Source organism: Trachemys scripta, chromosome 4 (genome assembly GCF_013100865.1).
Source record: "Trachemys scripta elegans isolate TJP31775 chromosome 4, CAS_Tse_1.0, whole genome shotgun sequence".
NCBI lineage: Eukaryota > Metazoa > Chordata > Testudines > Emydidae > Trachemys > Trachemys scripta.
The window spans coordinates 65,953,360-65,974,847 of NC_048301.1; the positions used below are offsets into that span (position 1 = coordinate 65,953,360).

Here is a 21,488-nt window from a genome sequence, read left to right on the forward strand (position 1 = left end):
TCCCCCTCTTTTCTGTTGGTAGTGGCCAAGGGAATGCTGGGAAATGTAGTTCTTTCCCTGCTCCAGGGCTGGCTCTATAGGCAGGGAGAGAACCAGGGAACTACAGCTCCCAGGGCCCCCTGTTGGTTCTCAGTTCCCATGCTGGATCCCTGCCACCCCTGCAAATGGACTGCCCCAAGCACGTGCATGCTTTGCTAGTGCCTAGAGCCCCTGATAATTCTACATTTGTAAGTTCAGGTATCACTACAGTACTTGTATTAGGGGAGTTGAAAAATACTCTCTCTTTTATTTTTTACAGTACAAATATTTGTAATAAAAATATAAAGTGACACTGTATATTTTATATTGTTGCAATTAAAATCAATATATTTGAAAATGTTAACATCCAACTATTAAAATAAATGGTATTATATTAACAGTGCAATTAATCACACCATTAATATAAATTTTTAATTACACAATTAATTTGTATTCACTTCCCTAGTTTAAATTGCTGCTTTTTTTTTTTTTTTAAAAGGAACCAGTTTTCTCTTTGTACAACGGAAATGCTTTGCTACTCTCCACTAGAACCATCACAGTTCTTAGGCTAGAATAACGAAGTGGTGTGTGGGGGAGGAGGGCCCTACCCCAACCGCTACTCGAAGGCTGCTCACCTATTCTCATAGGTCCTACACCGCTAACCAATTCTTTTTAAAGTCTGGTAGGGGCCTGCACTCCCCGAGCAGAGGGACATGAGCTCTGTCCAGCTGCTGCTATGTGAAGTGCCAGCGGCTGTGACCCAGTGACTGCCGTGCAGCGCTGGATGCCCTACAGCTGTAGAAACCCCAGGCCCCTACTCCTGCGAGGCTGCCGCCGCTGGGGCGGTGCAGGGCAGCTGGTCAGACAGCACAGCAACAGCCCACGAGCCGTAGACCGTACTGCAGCCCAGGGACGCTGCAGGGGCAGTGAGGGAGAAGGCCAGTGACCGCTCTGAGGAGACGCGGGCTCGCACCCCTGAGGCGTCCCATGGGTTCGCCAGTGACTCACACCGCCCCCCAGAGCCGTGAGTAGGGGCAGTGCCACCCACCGGCTCAGCCTCGCGCTAAACCAGCCAGACGCCACTTGCCGCGGTTACTGCTGACTCTGCCGCTCGGACGCCGCAGCAGGTGCGCCCACAGACGTGACGTCGACTAAAGCTGCGGTTGGACGGCAGCGTCTTACTGAACCCGCCTCCCAACCAATGGCAAACAAGCAGACGTTCTCCGCGGGGACAATTGCCCAATCCAAACGAGGCGTTTAATCTCATGGTACACGCCCACACCCTCCGAGCCAATGAAACGAGCCACACGGAGAATAGACTCCGCCGCCGCAAAGTAGCAGAAGGGGCGGTGCTCTGGCGGTTTAACTGACGTGGGCCGTCAGGCCAATGAAAAACCACCACTGATGGGGCGTAGGGCCAACTGGGAGAACGCCGGTGAGCTCGAGAAATCAGGAACGGGTGGGCGGGGATTTCCCTGGGAGGGGAGTGACTGAGTATCTTCAATCAGGTAGGGGAGGTGCTGATGGACAACCTCATCAGCCAATAGAGATGAATATCTGGCAGAGGGGCGGGGCCCGCGCTCCGAGCAGAAGCTGCGGGAGCGGAGAGTCAGGTGGCTGAGGATGCGCGGCAGCAGGAGGAGATGGGGGATGCAGCGGCAGCTTAAGGGTGCCCGGCACTTGCCCGTGCCTAGACTGGGCTAAAGAAGTCCCCACTGACTCCCGCCCGTACCTGCTGCGCTGCCTGGAGGCGCCCCTAGGTCCGGCTGTATGAGCAGTGGACGCGGCGGCGGCGCCCGGCTTCTGCGGGCGCCTCCCCCTATGGAGCAGCCGCTCCATGGAGCCCTTCACAGCGCGCAGCACCAGTCCGCAGCCGGAGGCAGGGGCCGACGGCGGCAGCAGCAGCAGCCCGGGAGAGGAGCCCCCTCCGGGCGGGCCGCTCTGGACCGCAGTGTTCGAGTACGAGGCGTGCGGCGACGACGAGTTGAGCCTGCGGCCGGGGGACGTGGTGCAGGTGCTGTCGCGGGACTCGCTCGTGTCCGGGGACGAGGGCTGGTGGACGGGGCGGATCGACCAGCGCGTCGGCATCTTCCCCAGCAACTACGTGAGCAGCAGCGCGCACAGCCGCCGCCAGGGGGGCGCCCAGGAGCTGCGGCCCCACTACGCGCCGCCCCCGGCCATACACCGTAAGGGAGCAGCGGGCTATTGGCGAGGGGCGGGGTGGGGATTATTGAGGGGTGGGCCCGGTCCTACTGGGGCGGAAAGGGGGGGCGGCCTAGCCTGTCACTACTTCTTGTCTTTTAATTTTAGCCTGTAAGTGACAGCAGGGAGTTGCCTTCTCTGGGCAGAGGCGCCTGCGAGTGGGTGGGTTGGGAGGCAGCTCCTCAGCCCCGGTAGGGCTTCTTGGTCAGGCAGTGCCAGCCTCCTGCAGCTCAAGTGTATGATTTATATATAATGACCTTGTCCTTAAAGTGTCTACACTGATTCTCACCCACCCCATGGATTTTGGCATTGGTGGTGGAATTATCTACGCCAAGTGGGGCACAATCTGGTACAGGGTTGGAGGTCACAGACACAGCTTTTTTGACCTATTTATCCTGTCACTTGCAGCAGGGAGCTTGCAAGCTAGAAGTTAAGGTTCTAGGATCCTTACTTAGCAATAACTTGTGAAAGGATGAGATGTGGACAAAGTACTGTATACAATCCATCATGTCCCATCTGAAATGTGCAGAGATCACTGTAAAAAAATTCAGTTTCTTTACTAGTACATTACATATCCTATTCCATCAATTGTCACTGTTCTCCTTATCCTAACACGTTTCTTCCTTTTCCACATCCCTCTCTAATTTCCAGAGAACTACACCGCCTATATTTTAGATGTAGGTCATCACATTGTTATTTCATTAACCTTAATCTATCACCTTTTGCTAAACTAACCTGTTTTCAAGAGTTTGGTATGTTCATGCATGACTATAAAAATTTCAGGGTTAAAACTCCCAGGATTGTTTATGTAGTTTGGTGTTTCTCCCAATACACTTAGGGAAGGGTTGTTTGGAAAGAGACCAGTTAATTCTTAATTAGACATGTCTGTACTGCTGCTACTTATTCCATATATTCCTTTGTTAAAACTGACTTTTTTAAAAAAAGTGTACTTTCCTAACCTAATATGTTGTATGTTAAAAAGGCTGCTTTCCAGCCCTTTGTCCTCAAGATCAAACAATGCCCTCAGATATGTGCACAAGACTTATTGACATAAGATACTTAGGCCCAATCCTGTAATGATCTCTTATGCCCACTCAGAGCCTTGTTGACGTCTTAGGGTCTCTGAAGGAGTGCACAGATCTCTCTCTATGGAGTTCATTGCAGGATTGGGGCCATTAGTAGCTCTGTAGCCTGAAGCCATTTCACAGTCTCTCAGTTTATTAACTGCGAGCTATAGTTGTGGAAAGCAAAACATTCTAGAATGTCTGCATCTAGAACATGTTTCTGGCTTCTCTATTAATATCTTTTTCAGTTAATGCTGGGAATTCAAAGCCAAAATTAAGATGTTCTTTTTCGAATAAGCTTATTTTGTTTAAAGCAGTGGTAGAGTATACAAAAATGCTCATATAGGACAGTAAACTCCTTCAAGGAAGATCCGTGAAATGTTAATGTTTTTCTATCTGGCTCCCTGTATGCTCAAAAGTATGTAACTAGGATTAAACAGTAAATCATGCTGCCCATGGGAGAATCCTGGTTTAGGAGTACCAAGAAACAGACACTGTTCTGATCATTAAAGCTGAGTGTTGGATCAATGATTCTGCCCTCCTCTGCTCAGCAGTTGTATGGTTCAATCTTTCCATGCAGGGAACAGCCCAAATATTACCAGTAAGTGGTATGCTAGATATCTCTGAGGGAGTGTGGAAAGGAATCCCTCCATCACAGAGCCATTTCTGCTTCCCTGAGACTGCTCAAGATCCTGTGGCCCTAACTTTTTATTGGGAGTGCAGGGGAAATGTACATATCAATGGATTCTCCAACCCTGTTCCATTCCCTGTGCGTTAGTGCTCAGAGGGCTGCTGTAAAGTACACCCCTTCCAGCAGCCCCAAATCCTGCTGCTCCACTTGTACAGCAGAATTGCAGTGCCTCTGCTGTATAGGGCCTCGTTGCACTTCCTGCTGATAGGATTGCCTCTGTGCGTTAGGGGTTTTGTGTGCCCTAGTGGCTTGTTATGAAGAAGTGATGGAATTTGATCAAGCTGTATACCCATCTGTTGTGTGTGTGTGTGGTTGCAGTTGATTTGGGTTTTTACCTTAATGCTTGTGAAAGGTGCTGGACTGAAAGTCCTGGCAACTTCGTTCATGCAGATAGCTGGAATAGCATGGACAATAGCAGGACATTCTCTTCCACCACTCAGACAATGTGCCTCAGTCCTAATTTAGACAGATTACCTCAAGAGGTGAACAGATAGTTCAGGTTCCTTGCTCTGTTAATCCATGGCCTCTTTGTTGAGGCTGGCAGCAGGGGTGCTGAAGGACTGTGAATGCCAATATGTATTGTGGACTCCTGTCCACTAGCAATTGAACTAATCATTGATGAAATGGTAATTATGCTCATGTTCAACTTAATTTGGGTGTGAATCAATGATCTACAGGCTCTGCAACCAGTCCTTTGATTGAGGAATCCGTATATCTTTCATCTACTTCAGTTTATTTGATTTCTCTGTTAATTCTTAGTAATGTTACTGTCTTGGGATTTAAGTATTGTTAAAATATAATCTTTCCCTTAATTTTTACAGTTCAGGAGAACACTATTTTTTACACATTACGTTTGAAATTAGAAAGTGGGTTAGTACTTCCAGCAAGGTGAAGAAAAATAAGGATTTGTAACACAAGTAGTTTTTTGTGTACTTCTACACCCTTGCACTACATTAGACCAACTCATACATCTCACCCAGTGGATTTTTGTAACTATATGAAGAATGAGAATCTAACCAGTCATAATACTTAGTCCTGCCTTGAGTGCAGGAGACTGGACTAAATGACCTGTCAAGGTCCCTTCCAGTTCTGATTCTTTATTGTCTTAGATTTTGTTGATTTCTCCAAAGGTAAACTCCTAGTTATTCCCTTAGATTTTCTTGATTAGACTGTCCATGGGTGAAGGAAGACTGTGCGGTTGCTATCCCAGTTTACCTGAAAGCAACATACAAACTGCAAGTGAAACTGAAAACTAACTAATTTCTAACTACAAATGAAGTTTTGCTATGAGATGCAAGCTTATTTGTGGAGGTACAAAACCTCAAATAATCACTGGGCATAAAATCACATTGTGTTTCCAGCATGAGAGTATAACTTGCAAACAGGGCTGGCACCAGCGCAGCAAGCAGGTGCTTGGGGCGGCATGTCCGGCTCTTCGGCGGCAATTCGGTGGCAGGCTCCTCAGTCCCTCTCGGAGGGAAAGACCGGGCATCGAATTGCCGCCGAAGAACAAAGCAGTGACAGTAGAGTTGCTGCCGAAGTGCTGCTGATCGCGGCTTTTTTTTTTTCTTTCCGCTACTCTTGGCGACAAAAACGCTGGAGCCAGCCCTGCTTGCAAATCAGGATTGAATTCCAAGATACAAACATGGCAGTTCTGTCTGTCCCCTTCCTTGTAGAGAATCTGTTATACTTTGGCATTCTTTTTTAATAACCCCTTTCTTCTTTCCATCCCCAGCACTGCCTTCTACATTTTCTGTGTTTCTTTTGTATGTCAGTTACTAGACTAAGCTTTTGTAATGGAGCAGAGCATCTGGAAGAATTTTATTCTACTACATCCAGAGCCATTCTATTCCTTCCCTAGCTTTCGAGCCATTAACTACAAGATGCATTGCTAGAGGAACTGTCCATTCAGCACCCTTGGGCTCAGAATCATACCTTTTCACTGGAATGTGTATGTTGATATCAAATCTGGATGTAAAGATTTTGCTATATGTCTCAAGGTTCTTTAACCAATTAACATCAGGCCAGCACTAATTCATCACTTTTCTGCACTCCTTTCCTCTATCTTTTTAGCTTATTCGCTAAAGTACTTACGGGAAAATCCTACGATCAACAGCCTCTCTAAAGCATTTTCAGAGGGTAGATTGTTGGGTCCATTGTTTTATAGTTGTGTATCTGCACTGTTTCCTGTTTTGAATCTTCTAACAAGAGGTACCAGGGCTGGTACTTGCACTGGAGGGCCTCAACATAACATGCCTCTTGGATGCTTTCAGTGCCAAAATAATTGGCTCATGTCAGTTATTGCTCTTGTCTTAGAAAGGCTTGATTTAAAATATCACTAATATTTTTGGTCAGAAACTGGTACTGTGACTTCTGCAGTCATGTAGATGACCAATATTAGAATACCAAAGTGCCATTACTGTAGGAGTGACACTGTGTCCATGAGTAGGAGAAAGAGGCTGCTTTCCAGCTCTGTTCAACAGGGTGATTACATGAAGACAAAATAGATCTTAGACAAATGTAACCTGGGCTCCCCTGTTTTAGGCGTGGTTTTTTTGGTCTCTTGTATTGGAAGAGTCACAGGAGTCAAGAAAGCTGTATCGGGTGAAAACTCCTGGTACTGTAGAAAGGCAGTGTAACGCTAGATAAAATAGTTGAGGTGTTGAAGGTGAGGATTCTGTTGTGCTGGTACTATTGTGTGAGGAAGCTTTATAGCTAAGCTTGGCAGAATTTGATTTTTATTAACAATTTTAAAGCATATTGATGTTTTTAAAGCATTTTTTTCAGTTTAAATTTTCAATTGTGGGAAATTTTGGAGTGGGTCAGACAATTATTTAATGAAATGTTGAGATTCAAAAAGTAAGTTTTATGTTTGTTAAAACACAAATTATCAACAGCACATGAAAATATACAAAGCAAATACCCTTAAATCAGTCTCTAAATACTCAAACAGCATTTTTCTTACTTTGCCCATCTGTAAAGTTTGAGTATTATTGATGGAATTATTTTATTGTGGGTTTGTGGGTCTTTGGTGAAATTGATGTTTACTAACATGTGCTGATTAAAAATCTAATCCTTCCAAGCCTAATTATAGCATCTCTCTGTCTTGCTTGTGTCTAATCCATGTTTCCTTGATCTTGGTCAGAAACAAGTCAACCAGAATTACAAACAAACTTAATTTTGTGCGATCACCAGTCTGAGCCAGTATATTCAATTTAAGGTTCAGTTGTGGGGGTGTGTGTGTGTGTGTGTGTTTAAATAAATCTTTAAAATGATGATCCTCTGGTTTTCCATATTAAATATATCCGTATCAAAGTCACATTATGTGATGGTCCAAAGATGACTCTTCTTATTATCAGTTCTGCAAACTCAGTGTGCAGTCTGAAAATCCCGCTCTGCTGTCTCTCAAATAATGTCCGTGACATCAGAACTCTGCTGATAATTCTGTTGACCTGTTGGTGAGAGAGCCCTGCAGCCTATACAGCCAAACGGGCGCAAACTAGATTTTAACAGGAGTGAAAACATGTTTGTAGCAGTTGAATAAGCATAGACATAGAAGGAGCAAATGCAAAAAAATGCAATTTTTGTTTGCTTTTGACTAGGTCTATAGAAGTGGCTACTATGTGAATAGAGTGTAATCCTGACACATCATGTGATGTGGTCAGGAAATAAAAAAATAGTTTAAAAGCATTTATTTATGTTACACCTTTATTAAAACATCCACAGTTTATCACAAACTAAGCGCAGTGCCTGAAGATAAGGTCCAATGAACTCATGTGCAGATGGAGAACATTTTCTACTCCTGAGGGCATTCTGTGCCAAAAAAATAAAAATTCTGCACACAGTGTCTTAAAATTCTGCAAAATTCTGTAATATTTTTTTTGTCAAATAAATGTGGAGGCTCCAGCATGGCATTGGGGAGCACAGGCCACTGGCTGCACAGAGGTGGGAGACCACTCTGCAAATCCTGCCCCAGGACATGGACTCAGCGGTGAGGTTGCACCCTACCCTGACACAGCACAAGTACTGGATCTGCCCCAGAAACACCCCAGGGCCCTGCCCCTCCATGCCAGGTGCACCAGGTGTGGGCAGGCAGGATCCAAGCATGGAGGGGCTTAGTGTGTAGGGGATCCAGGTGTGGGTTGAGAGGGTTCTGTGTGAGGCAAGCTGGGTGTGGCTGGCTTAGTGGGGGATCCGGGTGCAGGGGGGATCTGGATGCATAGGGGCTTGTTGCGGGGGGTTCTGGGTGCAACAGTAATGGGACTCAGTGGGGTGGGGGCGGGATAGAGCTTGGCAGGGGGGTCTGGGTATGGAGGGGTCCAGATGCTTGGGGAGTGGGGCTTGGTGGGGATCTGGTTGTGGGTGGCTCGTTGGGCTGGTCCAGGTGCAAAGGGAGTGGGGTTCATTGGGGGTTGGGGTTCAGAGTGCAGGAGGGAGGGGTGAGGCTAGGAGGGAGGGTCTGGGTATGAGGGGGGTCTGGATGCACGGGGGTTGGACGGATGGGGGAGCAGCTCCCCATATAATGATCCTTCCCCCTGCAGCTGAGGAAGTGATGGGTGCAGTTTGCAGAGCTTCCTGCAGCCTGGGGAGAAATTTGGGTGTGGGTCTGACCCAGACCAAATGCTGTGCAGGAGAAGAGGAAGTCCTGTCTTCTCCAGCCCAGCCGGGACTAGCAGCTGAGCCTGGCACAGGGTAGGAGCCACCACTTGGGTCTTCCCCAGTCCTGCCCCCTTTCCTACAGTGATTTACCTCTCTGCTGGCTGCCCTGGCACCCAAGACATACTGCTGGGGAGGGTCGCATGACTGCTCTTGTGGCTTCCCTTTGCTTTCCCATCAGAAAGTCATTTTTTTGCGGGGAAGTAAAGAAGTCTGCAGGGGGATATAAATTCTGTGTATACACAGCAGCGCCGAATTCCCCCAGGAGTAGTTTTCATGAAGGGTTTTACAAAGTATTTATAAAAATTTGCCAACTCCCAGAAGATCCCTCAGATCACAGTAGGGAGGCACAGAGTTATCTTTTTCATTCCTACTGTTTAAGGGTGAGTCTAGTAAGTAGCTCACTTATGGCTTCTATTAGAGGTTGACTTATTTTGTAAGGATGGCATTGGGCATCAGACTTTTCCATGTATGAACTAGTGGTTGGATAATTCTTAAGAACAGTTTAACATTTATTTTTCTCTCTCCCTAGTACTGGAGATTGACTTCTCAGAGCTGGCTCTGGAGGAAATCATTGGCATAGGAGGCTTTGGAAAAGTCTATCGAGCTGATTGGGAAGGAGACGAGGTTGCTGTCAAGGCAGCTCGTTATGACCCTGATGAGGACATCAGCCAGACCATTGAGAATGTCCGCCAAGAGGCCAAGCTCTTTGCTATGTTGAAGCATCCCAACATTATTGCCCTTAGGGGAGTGTGTCTGAAGGAACCTACCCTCTGCCTGATCATGGAGTTTGCCCGTGGTGGGTCGCTAAATAGGGTGCTTTCAGGTAAAAGGATCCCCCCAGACATACTAGTGAACTGGGCAGTCCAGATTGCCAGGGGAATGAATTACCTGCATGACGAAGCGATTGTTCCTATTATCCACCGTGACCTCAAGTCCAGCAACAGTAAGTACTATGCCTTGTGTAGCCAGGGTTGGGATTGGGTTTTGAAAGGAAGTGGTAAGGAAGGAGGAATATTGCTAATTTAAATCCTGTTTTGTGAACCACTGTATCTTCTAGTGCAATACGTTGAGGATAAGAAAACCTGAGTGTTGCAAGGAAGCTAAGTTCTCAGCAACATGGTGGTAAGCATCTTATAAACAAAGACTTAGAGTAAGTGTTAATTTCACAGTGTCAGTCGTGTGTACTTTGCAGAGGTAACCAAGTTGGTTGCATGCAGTAAAGGACAATATGTCCCCAACAGGAAACATATTTGTATAGTGAGCTAATATACATACTTGAAAAAAGAACAGGAGTACTTGTGGCACCTTAGAGACTAACAAATTTATTAGAGCATAAGCTTTCGTGGGCTACAGCCCACTTCTTCAGATGCATATAGAGTGGAACATATATTGAGGACGGACACACACACACACACACACACACACACACACACACCCATGAACAGGTGGGAGTTCAACTTAGTATTAGTACAACTAATACTCCTGAGATCTCAAAAGAAGTTGAATTGAGTCACTTCAGCATATATCAGTATGTAGGAAAGTACCACTGAACTTAAAATGCAAATTTGCATTATCCTTCAGTAGAATAATGAGACTAGGTAAACCTGAGGTAAATGTAAGTAATACTTAATATTAGGAATGTAAGAATTGCCCTACTGGATCAGGTCAATGGTCCAGATGTGGTTGAGTATGCTGTTTCTAACAGTGGCCAGCACCAGATGCTGAAGACGAAAAAAATACAAGAAACCTCACATTTGGCAGATGTGGAATGATCTACTCTCATCCTAATCCCTTATAATTAGAGATTTAGATTAAGATCTGAAGCATAATGTTGCTTTCAAATTTGTTAGCATTAACTGTTAACTTTAGATAGCCTCATCCCTGTAAATGTCCAATCCCTTTTTGAGTCTTAAGTTTTTGGCCTCAGGGAGATTCTGTGGCTGCGAGTTTTGTAGTTGAATGATGAGTTGTATGGAAAAAGTGTTTAGTCTTTGTTACATTTTTAATTAATTGAATGTCCCTCTGGTCTTGTGTTTCAAGACAAGGAGCACAGAAGCTCTCAACCAACTTTCTCTGTAACATTAATTCTTACATACTGCTGTCATTGTTCCTTTTATTCATCTCTTTTCTAAAGTAAATAATCCCAATTTTTAAATTTTTCCCAGAATCCTAAAAATTTTCATTTCCTTCTGTGTTGTGGATGTGTTAAAGGCATGTTAGTAAATGCTTTGAAGTGAAGAGTTGACCAGAGTAGGTCCTAGCTCTGATGCTGACCTATTCTTGAATTTTTGTGCCTATTTTCTCCATCTGTAAAAAAAAACACTTATTTGCCTATTTCATAAGGAGGCAGTGAGACTTCATTTGTTAACACTTACAGAACATTTTGAATTATTCAGTGAAAGGTACTGTAAAGCATAAAACTCATTTTTAAAACTCCTTTTGTCTGCATACACCTCTACCTCGATATAACGCTGTCCTCGGGAGCCAAAAAATCTTACCGCGTTATATTGAACTTGCTTTGATCCACCGGAGTGCACAGCGTTATATCCGAATTCATCTTATATCGGGTCGCGTTATATCGAGGTAGTGGTGTATTTCATTTTGAATTTGTTGAGTCTAAAAATTTAGAGTATTGAAAGCTGCATGATAAGTTAAGTTCCTTAGCCAAGCACAGAGTTCTTGTTGGGCTAGAGAAGCAAAATGTTATAGCTTATCTGTACCATCTGTGCTGTGAAGAGCAACAGTAAATGTTGGCAGAGTAAATTAGTGGCGCTTGCTCCACTGCAGATGAAGTCAGACTGAGACACTAGATAACTTTTCAAAAATCCCACCCAACCCGATTTGGGAGGAAACAATACATTAAGTATTAGGGGAAGGGGGGGAAATGAGTGAGTGCCTGAATGAGGTTAAGGCAAAGTGAATATGAAAATTCTTTTTCAAGTCCAGAGGCCTCTCTTGTTGAGAGGGGAAAGGCTGAGAATTTATTGCACCACATGCTGTGCCACTTAAGCCTGCCCAGCAGCACTTCATCAAGGACTGTGAGTTAAAGATGCTATCAGACAAAAAATACAGGAACATTGGAAGGGGGGAAGTTTCTGCTCTAGCCCAGCAAGAACTGCAGAAAGCAGCAGGATAGTAAACAAACTAAATGCCAAGGTTGGTAGCTGAGGAAGGGGTGTTAGATTATCTATAATAAGATTCCATTATTTTATCTCCCACATTTTGCAAATATGGAAACAATCTAATTGGTACTACAACTATGGACTCCGCATAGTACAGATGCTGTTCATAAGTGCTTGATTGTTTAATTTTTTAAAGTTTATCTATCAAACTATATAACTGCAATGAGTGACCTTGTTTTTATTGTCTTATGTACACTCTCTTCTGGCTGTATCTATGAATTACTTAAATTCCCAGATTATTTTGGCATTGAGGACATAAATCAAGTTGGAAACTTTTATTTTCCTGTGATGCATGATGTATGACCTTCGGAGCCTCAGAGCTTACTAAGAGTTTGTGTTGAATGTATACTCTATAGATATTAACAAACAAGAGTTTGAAAAAAAAAATTATGGAATATTTTTGAGGGACTGAATGGTTTAATTGGCAGGCACTGGAGAAGCTGTGTTTTTTAGAGTAGAATCCTATTTCTATACCTTCCAAAGGTTTTGAAAATAATGGGCTTGGACTTCTTCTTTGGGAAGATGTCACAGGTTGGTTGACCCTCTAAGGGGTATTGGGCCCACCCTTGCCTGTGGCAGATCAGCTACCCTCCCAGCTGATTCTGATAGGGCCATCTGATAATTAGCCTAACTAAGAAGGGGTCATGGGCTGCCTACAAAAGAGCTGTGAGAGCTCAATTGGGAAAGGAAACTGCAGAAGGGCAGTTGGCTCCTATGGTAGCTCCTGTAGAAGGGTAACTCCCAGATAGATCGTCTGGAGGAGAATTGAGCAGGGTTGCAGGAGGGAGGCTGGCTCCTGTGATTGGTCCTGGAAGAAGGGAAACTGCTAGAGGGGGAAAGCCTTGAGTCAGCACTCTGTAAGAGAGGAGGAAAGAATTGAGAGCTCAGGAGGGATAGAAAATGCTTTTGTTTATGTTTATTTGGACTGTTGTCAAATTTGTTTCTGGTACCTTGCTGGATGATTCTGGGAGAGTTTCCTGCGGGGGAGACTGAGGCAGAGTGAATAGTGCCACAGTGGGTCACAAGGAGTAACTGTAGAGGGGAAATCCTGCCACAGTTTGGTGGAAACTGGGTAGTGATCTAGCCCTTGTGGAAGGGAGCAAAGTAGGACAGCAACACTGTCACAGGAGATCATCCCATCTTGTAGGGGGGAACACAGCTGAATTGTCCCTTTTAAAGGTTCCATGATTTCAGTTCTTGAAGATATTGGTAGTTGAGATGCAGCCTAAAAAATAGATTCTATGCTTTCTTTCCTTAAATGAAAAGGGAAACAAGTAAGGGTTCCTGTAGCTTAGCTCAGGCATCTCTCCCATTTTTTTTTTCCTCTTTCCATCCTCTTATCACTTCCTGAAACATGATGCCCATGGAGATGCATGTGGTGAAGAATAAGAAGAACAGTGTCTTAAAGCTTGTAGGTTTGGGGTAATTATCTAAACCTGGAGCAAAAAAATCCCCATCCTTGGGAGCTCTGAGGATCTGAGATGAGTGGTTTGGTTGTTTTGCGGAGAGTGTCAGAAAACAAATGTAATCCTTAAAGATAGCTGACCCTGCATGCATGACTTTTGAGAGGTCTGTGCTGTACTTTATGGTGCATAATGATATTTTGCTGCCAAGTGACTTCCAATTGTACTGCAATGGACAGACTTGGAATCTGTTAGGCAAGCTTTCTAATGGTTCCTTGAATGGGATGTATAATCCCAGTTATGTGACTGGGTAAGTACAGCAGCTGTTTTGGGATTTATCCCCCGCACAATGCCTTCCTTTATTTATTTGTAAAGGAGAAAGGTGTGTGTGTGTGTGTGTGTGTGTGTGTGTGTTTTTCCCCCACTTCCCCCGGTATGTGATTAATATGGTTTCCCTTTGTATTGCATAGTGTTTGAGAGGCTCAGAATTTATCCAGCCTAAGAAATTAAACAAATTGGCCAAGACTTTCGGATACTGAGCAGTCACCATCTCTCTTATTTCTACCCCTTTTGTGTTTCTAGTGGCAGGGCCGGCTTTAGGCCAATTCCACCAATTCCCCTGAATCGGGCCCCGCGCTTAAGAGGGCCCCGCGCCCAGTGGCAGGGTCGCCCAGAGTGGGGGGCAAGTGGCAGAGAATCCCTTCCCTGGCTAGAGGCACCTTTTTCATTTTTACTCACCTGGCGGCGCTCCAGGTCTTTGGCAGCGGGTCCTTCACTCGCTCCGGGTCTTTGGCGGCACTTTGGCGGTGGGTCCTTCAGGTCCTCCTTGAAGGACCCGCTGCCAAAGACTAGGAGCGCAGCCCGGTGAGTACAAGCCCCACGTGTTTTTTTTTTTTTTTTAATGTGGTTTTTTTTTTTTTTTAGTCATCTCTGTTGGGGCCCCGTCGAAACTGTTCGAATCGGGCCCCGCACTTCCTAAAGCTGGCCCTGTCTAGTGGAATAAAGAAATTAACATAGCTGCTCTTGTTTACTTCTCTACTTGTGCATCAGCCTTAGAGATGGCAGCACAGGAATAATGCCAGTTAACTGATGCTGCAGGGAGCCAGCCAGCAAGCAATACTTGCACTCTCTTGGTTGGTTCAGTAAAACATGATTTTTGGCAATATATTGTGGGATTACTTTTCAGATATTACTAATCCAAGATCTTAAAAGCACTTTACAAAAGTCAGTCTCTATTTTACAAAAAGTGAAACTGAAGTGCAGGGTGATTAAGTGACATGGTCAAGATGTTGTGTGCTAAGGGCAGAGCGGAGAATAACACCCAGGAATTCTGACTCCAATCTTGTGTCTTTATAACACATTGAATCTAAAAGATACTGCTCTCTAAGTGAGCAATTTTTTGGTGTATTGTGTAGAGTCTGAAATATCCATATTGATACTTCAAAGCTGCCGCTTTCTAATGACTTCCGATCACTGCCATGCTTTTGGCTCCCCATTCTATAAAACTGTGAAACACAGCTCCTTTCCAAAACCTCCCAAATACAGCTAACTTCAGCATGAATCTGAACAGCTGACCCAGCAATTCATAATATTAATTGATTTTAAAAAAATAGGTGCAGAGCATTTAACCTTTACTTCTAGGTAAGTATCTTAAATCCAGCTCAAGGGTAATAGTGACTGAAAATTGTTACTGTTTCATAGTTCTGTATGAAATGGTGGCCTCAAATAATTTTCTAGGCATAGCATAGCCCAGTTACAACAGGCCCTCTTCCTGACAGTCTCATCAGAGGGAAAAACTGAATGGACATCAAACCACTGCCTTTCTCTCCCCTCTTCCCGCCCCCAACCGCCACAATCCCAGAGTTGGATCCATTCAGGGCAAGATTAAGGTGCACTGGCCGGGGTGTGTGTGTGTGTGTGTGTGTGTAAACCGCTGACTAAACTCTCCCGGGCTTTCAATCTGGCATCTTCCATCAGAATTGAACTGGGTCACCAACACTACTTTCTTTAAAAAGATAATATTTCTATATAAGGAGAGGGAGGCTGTTTTATGAGGTAATCGGAGTTATTTGCTCTTGGGCATAGAGATTGGTGCCCCCCCCCCCCAACAGGAAGGTGAGAGATGGGAGCATTGTCACTTTCTAGCCAATAAATTGGCATGATAATTTTACACACATACATGCAGGTTCAGCGGGGAGTGCAGGGAGCACTAATTAATCCTGTATTTTTTAAGATCATAAAGGTGAGTAAGAATATAGACTTCTGGAAAGCTGTGACCAACTTGAGGAATATTGTAGACTCACCTTTCGAGGTTCTGTCCTTTGTCAGTTTGCCAGGCTTTGTGGATACATTGTACAATGCTGCTAGAAATATACAGGATGTGGTGGGCTCTTTACTCCTCCATTATTTTCTGCCAAAAAGAAGTCTTTCACTTACTGCCCATTCATCAGTCACAACATGGGTTATTGGTCCTGAGGAGTTATTTCCCTGTCTGCGCGCAATGATATGCTGGTGCTAACTTTTTATTTTTGCTACTTATGTATTGGAAAATCCATTCATTAAGACATTCAAGAGAGTGGGAAAGTTTTCAGTTCAGGCCTTTTTCCTTGGTTCTTTGTTTTTCTTAACTTGTCTAAATTAGTGGCACTTTTTTTTTTTTCTGAATGAGATTATACAGATACTTGTTTTCAATTATACAACTTTGAAGGCAGTTGTTACTCTAATTCTGTGATCTAAGGGGGGGGCTGTTACTTTCCTTTTGAAAAGTTTTTTGGTTCAATATTTTAATATATTATACAAACTCTGTCACATGCTCAAAATGCAGAGACCATATGGGGTATTTGATACCCATGAGAACAGTCTGAGTAAAACCACCAAATATTAGTAAGACAATACTGAGCAAACAGAAGTTCTTATTTCTTTGGGCAGAAATAGAATTACCTGCTGGAAGAGTCAAAATTCCGTTCATATTTAAACAAGGTTGTATTTTTAAACCTAGTTAATAACTGATTGCTGCAGGGTCTGAGATTTTGCTGTATAATAACTGTTGATAGATTATGACTTAATGAGAACTGGTGTGTAGCGAGACCAGGTGAGATATAGATATAATATTGATTGGGGTGGTGGATCTAGGTGATTCACTCTACCACCTCTTCTGTATTACAGGGCTTCCTATTGGTTCTCTTTATTGGGTGTGCTTGTGGTATGAAAGGGAGGAGACAGAGTAACCTTTAAGGGGGGGAACTGACTGTGCATTGTGGCAGGAAGCATTTTACCTTCTAGAACCTTCATTTGTTTCCTGGTAGTAGGTAAGATCAACTCTGTGCACTCCCATCAGGTTGCGGCCTCTCCTGCCTTGGGATTTGAGTGTGTGGTGTGGTGGTTTTTTTGTTTGTTTTTTTTGTAATTGTAGCACATAGTCAGGTGGTGGTGCTAATAGTACTGTCAACTGTAGTTTGGGGTCCATCATGGATCTGTAGCGACTGTTTAGAAGCATGGAGTTAGTTCCATTTTCTGTTTAATATCTAAATCTAACTTTGACTTGAACATCAACTTCTGGGGTAGTGCACTTATATTCATAGCTAGGGCCCTATGAAATTCATGGTCCATTTTGGTCAATTTCATGGTCATGGGATTTTAAAAATCATAAATTTCATGATTTCAACTATTTAAATCTGAAATTTCATAGTGGTGTAACTGTAGGGGTCAGGACTCAAAAGGAGTTGTGGGGAGGTTGCAAGGTTATTGTAGGGGGAGTTGTGGTATTACTACCCATACTTCTGCGCAGCTGCTGGTGACGGCTCTGCCTTCTGTGTTGCTGACTGCAGAGCTGGGTCCTCAGTCAGCAGCCGCCACTTTCAGCAGCACAGAAGTAAAAGGCAGCGGCAGAGAAGTAAAAGTGGCATTGTATTCTATTGCCACCCTTAATTCTGCACTGCTGCTGGCGGGGTGCTGGCTTCAGAGCTGGGCGCCTGGCCAACAGCCACCGCTCTCCGGCCACCCAGCTCTGAAGGCAGCACAGAAGTAAGGGCGGCAATACCACGACCCTCCTAAAATAACGTTGTGACACCCCCTTCTCCCCCCACAACTCCCTTCTGGGTCTGGATCCCCAATTTGAGAAATGCTGGTCTCCCCCTGTGAAATCTCTATAGTATAGAGTAAAAGCACACAAAAGACCAGATTTCAGGGGGGGAGACCAGATTTCACAGTCTATGATGTGTTTTTCATGGCCGTGTATTTGGAAGGGCTCTACTCATAGCTATGGGGATATACTGCCACCCACTTGCTGTGGTGAGGGAAGGGGGATGAGGAGAGAGATCTCATGCTGCATATAACTAAAAGAAAACTGCACAAAGTGGAAACGTGATTGCAAATGTAGCTTCAAAATTATTCTATTTTACCGTTCTATTCCCAGCTGGAGGTGGCTCCTGCTGAAGCTTTGTCATAATATTATAAATATATGTACACACTATTATAATAGGCCTAAACTTTCAAAAAGTCTTAGTGGACCTAATTAACAAAATGCCATTCATGTGATTCCTACCTGATAGACAGTTTTTTACTCCCATGACATTGCTGATGTTTCTTGGTTTTGCTGTCTTGATTCCAGGAAGTCCCTTTATCCCCAAACTTCCAAGTTGATGTGATTTGAGGAAGAATTGAGCTGGCTTCTAGACTTAATTATTTCCCATGGAGCACTTAAATGATTATAAAGTGCAGGCTAATTCAAGCCTAAAAAAGAAAGGTGCTTTAAACCAAGCAATTGGCAGGAATTGAATCTCAGTCCACAAAGGAGAAACTCCATTTTTTTTCCAGGGTTCTCTTTTTCACAAACATTCAAGATGTTTTTCCACTAAAACAAAAAGACTTACTTCACCCTAGCTGAGTGAAATGTATCAATTCTAAATATATCATGGCGCTGGAGGCTAAACGTCCCCTTCCCCCATTAAGTATTAGCTCTTTAGTGTTACCGTACAGTTCAGCTTAAACTCCAGGAAGCTGTGCTGTCACATCCATCACATGCTCCAGATTGATAGAATGGGACAGCTGGTGAGCTTTGCTGGACACTCACACGTCTGATAATTAAAATGCTTTTGCTTCCACGATCTAGGCAGATATGTTCCCCCTTTTAATATAGCTGATGTTGGATAGGGTTGGGTGGGAGAATATCTGCTTGTTAGCAGAATCAGAATTCACATTGTGGTTTTTCTTTCCAAATTATGGAATTTCAAGGGTGGCCAGTGAAGTCCTTGCTACATAATCTTTTAAAGTGCTTAACTTGTGGGGCTAAATTCACATCTGGTGTAAGAAGACACAGTCCCACTGAAACTAGTGGCAAAGTATCCAGCACAGCAGGTGGTGACAGGGCCTATAATGATGTAATGAGGGGGAGTATGCATATAGTATGTAGGGAAACCCAAACCTAATCTATATGCAAGTCTGTTACTCGCTTCATGTACAGTAGTTGGAAGAATTTTTCCTAAATGCAGGGTCACCAAGAACAAATTGCTCAAGGAAGTGATTCAGTCATTCATGAAGCAGAATTATGTAGGCTGAGTACTTGAAAACTGGAGAAGGGATGAAGTTTATTTCAGTAAACCAGTGCAATGCAATAAAAACTTATTTTGGATGCAATCTTTCAAACTATTATCTCTCAAAACTGAGTTTCATACTCAAGACATTATGCTACATGAAACTTAGAAAACACTGATATAAACAGCTGGCAAGTTCATCCCCCACCACCTCCATTAAATACGTACTGCTTTTTGTCTCTAGCAATGTTGTAGACTTCTTACTTAGCTTTCAGGATCTGTATATTTCAGACAGTGTAGCATGGAGAGAGATTAATTCTCGGCATTCATCATGAATGTCTGGGATGACTTCTGCACCCCCCCATCTGAGCTGCAATATGCTTTTATATAATTGTTTTTGTTTGGATGGGGGATTATGGGAGAATTGCAGTAGAATTTAGCAAGATTCTTCCTCTCCCCTGCAAATTGTTTTTTCACTTGACCTAGCAGCTCTTTCCCCATCAGTGAAAACCCTTATACCATTTTCTATGGCCCACAAGTATGGTGCTATGGTTAATACTTGTAGTTTCCATACCACCTATCTAAGTACCTTTAAAAACACTTTACAAACATTGAATTATACTTAACAATAAGTGGTGAGGAAAGATATTTTTGTTGGGGAAATAAGAATAGAGTGTTCTAATAGGTTGCCCAGGATTGCCCCGAGCTTGCTGGAGAGCTGCAAAGACAGCTAAGTCTTCTGACTCCCAGTGCCATGTTTTAACCTCAGGATTATTCTTATTTCCTCTAAATCAGGGGTCTCAAAGTCCTGGCCTGCTGGCCATCTGTGGCCCGTGGAGGAGAGACGCATGCAGCCATGCTGCCAGCAATGGCTGGGGGAGAGGGACAGAGATACCATCATTAGTCGCCGGGCAGAGTCAGCCATGGAGGCAGTGTCACTTTTTTCCACAATAAATATAAACAAGTCAAAATACTGAACACAACTATCTGATGTACACCTTGCTGCAATCCTGAAGGTTTCAGCTCCTCAGTCACTGAGGCAAAACATCAAACTGACAGAACTGAAGTGTTGCCAGGTTTCTGGCAAACACTATACAATTCTTCACCTGCCAGAGAGTTTTTAAAGTTGTATGAGAGTTTTACTATTTCTAAGAAATTCGGAATAAAAAATACAATATAAATGTTTTCCTTTCTGAACACCATCTTCAGTGACATTATTGGCCCATTGGGAGGATTTGAGATCTGGCACTGGCTCTTAGGTAAATTGAGTTTGAGACCCCTGCTCTAAATGGTCACTGATCAAATGCGATGAACTAAGCTTGTACTGGCCTATAAGTGTCTCAGTACTTGAAAAGCTGGCTAGAATAACTAAGCCAAGTTTTTCAATGGAAATGAGAGCCTTGTCCACATAGCTTTGTCACAAATGTAGAAAAGATGAGAAGAAATCTAGAATTTAATGAAGAGAACCTGAAACTTACAACATATGAGTGCAGTGCTCATTTAATGCATCTTTTAGCCAAAGACTAAAGTACAACTCCACAAATACAGGAAAATGTTGAAATCGCAAAAATACTTCTGTAACAATCACTTTGCTTCAGCTTCACTGAAGAGGGGAGAAGGATCCAAACTAATTTTTCCAAGATGTATATGGAATTCAAGGGTTGACTATTTTGAGCTATTTATTAAGAACTGGCATATTCTGATGACAATTGGTGCAGAAGATCGTGACAGAATAGAAGAAACTATCACAGCCAAAGTAGTCAACATTGGACTAAAGAGAAATGTAGAAGATAAGTTTCAGTATACAGCATATTTTCATAGCCTTGGATGAACTGCAGAAAGATTGCTGTTGCTACTGAATTTGGAGAGAACTTCAAGAGTCATTGAAGAAATATGCAACAAAGTTAAATTGCAGTCACTGAGGACACGGATGGATCAAGCACTTATTCCACCTAATTCTCTTGCCAGTATTCTCAACCCCAAGTTCCAGGGTAGATGTCTATCTGCCAAAGAAGATGCTGCTGCGAGGACATAGGCATCTAATAATCCCCCATCAGTCTTGTCAACCATAATAAATTTCAGGGCTGGAAGTGAACCGTTCAGGCAATACATGTTTGCTGAATGTGTCTTAGTCACCACAGTTGAACTGGTGGAAGTCACTAGTTAAGCACCTGGAACCAGAATCTATTGAAGTGCTAAATCAGCTTTTGACAGCAGTGGCCTCATCTACAGGCACAGAATATTTTTCCTTTGGTCTAATGAGTTCAAAGTTGAGAAATCTATTTGAGTTGAAAAAGCAGGACAACTTTTTTTTTGTCTTCCAGTCTATAAGGAGGGAGGGGATGAGATCTTCTATTGTAAAAGTTTGAAGGACAGCTAAAGTAACTTGGGGGAGACTCTCATTTTCAGGAGATTTAGGCGATTAGGAACTTAACCTCCAGTCACTTTCACATAGGTATATTTGATAAATTTATATATACAAAAAATTGAAGGTTGTTTTTTTTAATAAAAATACATTTTATATGCTGTTTAAATTCCAGTTACCCCCCTATGCAGCTTGACCCAAATCATGAACAAAAAGTTACTTCTCTAGTAAATAGAGAAAATATCATTCACCATTTTCTAATATACTAAAGGTGTTACAATTAATAAGAATCTGAAAATATTAAGCTATATAATGCTTAAATAAAGGTGTGTATACATAGTGTACCCTTTTAGGCCTGGTCTACACTACATGG

General features: G+C 43.4%; 1 protein-coding gene across 1 annotated transcript in view; it reads left to right on the forward strand.

Moving 5' to 3' along the window:
* Positions 1–1,855: 1,855 nt before the first annotated feature.
* The window catches only part of MAP3K9 (mitogen-activated protein kinase kinase kinase 9), a 67,162-nt gene continuing 47,529 nt past the window's right edge, over positions 1,856–21,488 (forward strand). Inside the window, exons 1-2 of the mRNA XM_034770043.1 lie at positions 1,856–2,204; positions 9,164–9,577. Of these exons, the coding sequence (XP_034625934.1) occupies positions 1,856–2,204; positions 9,164–9,577 (763 nt within the window). The remainder of the gene's footprint in view (positions 2,205–9,163; positions 9,578–21,488) is intronic.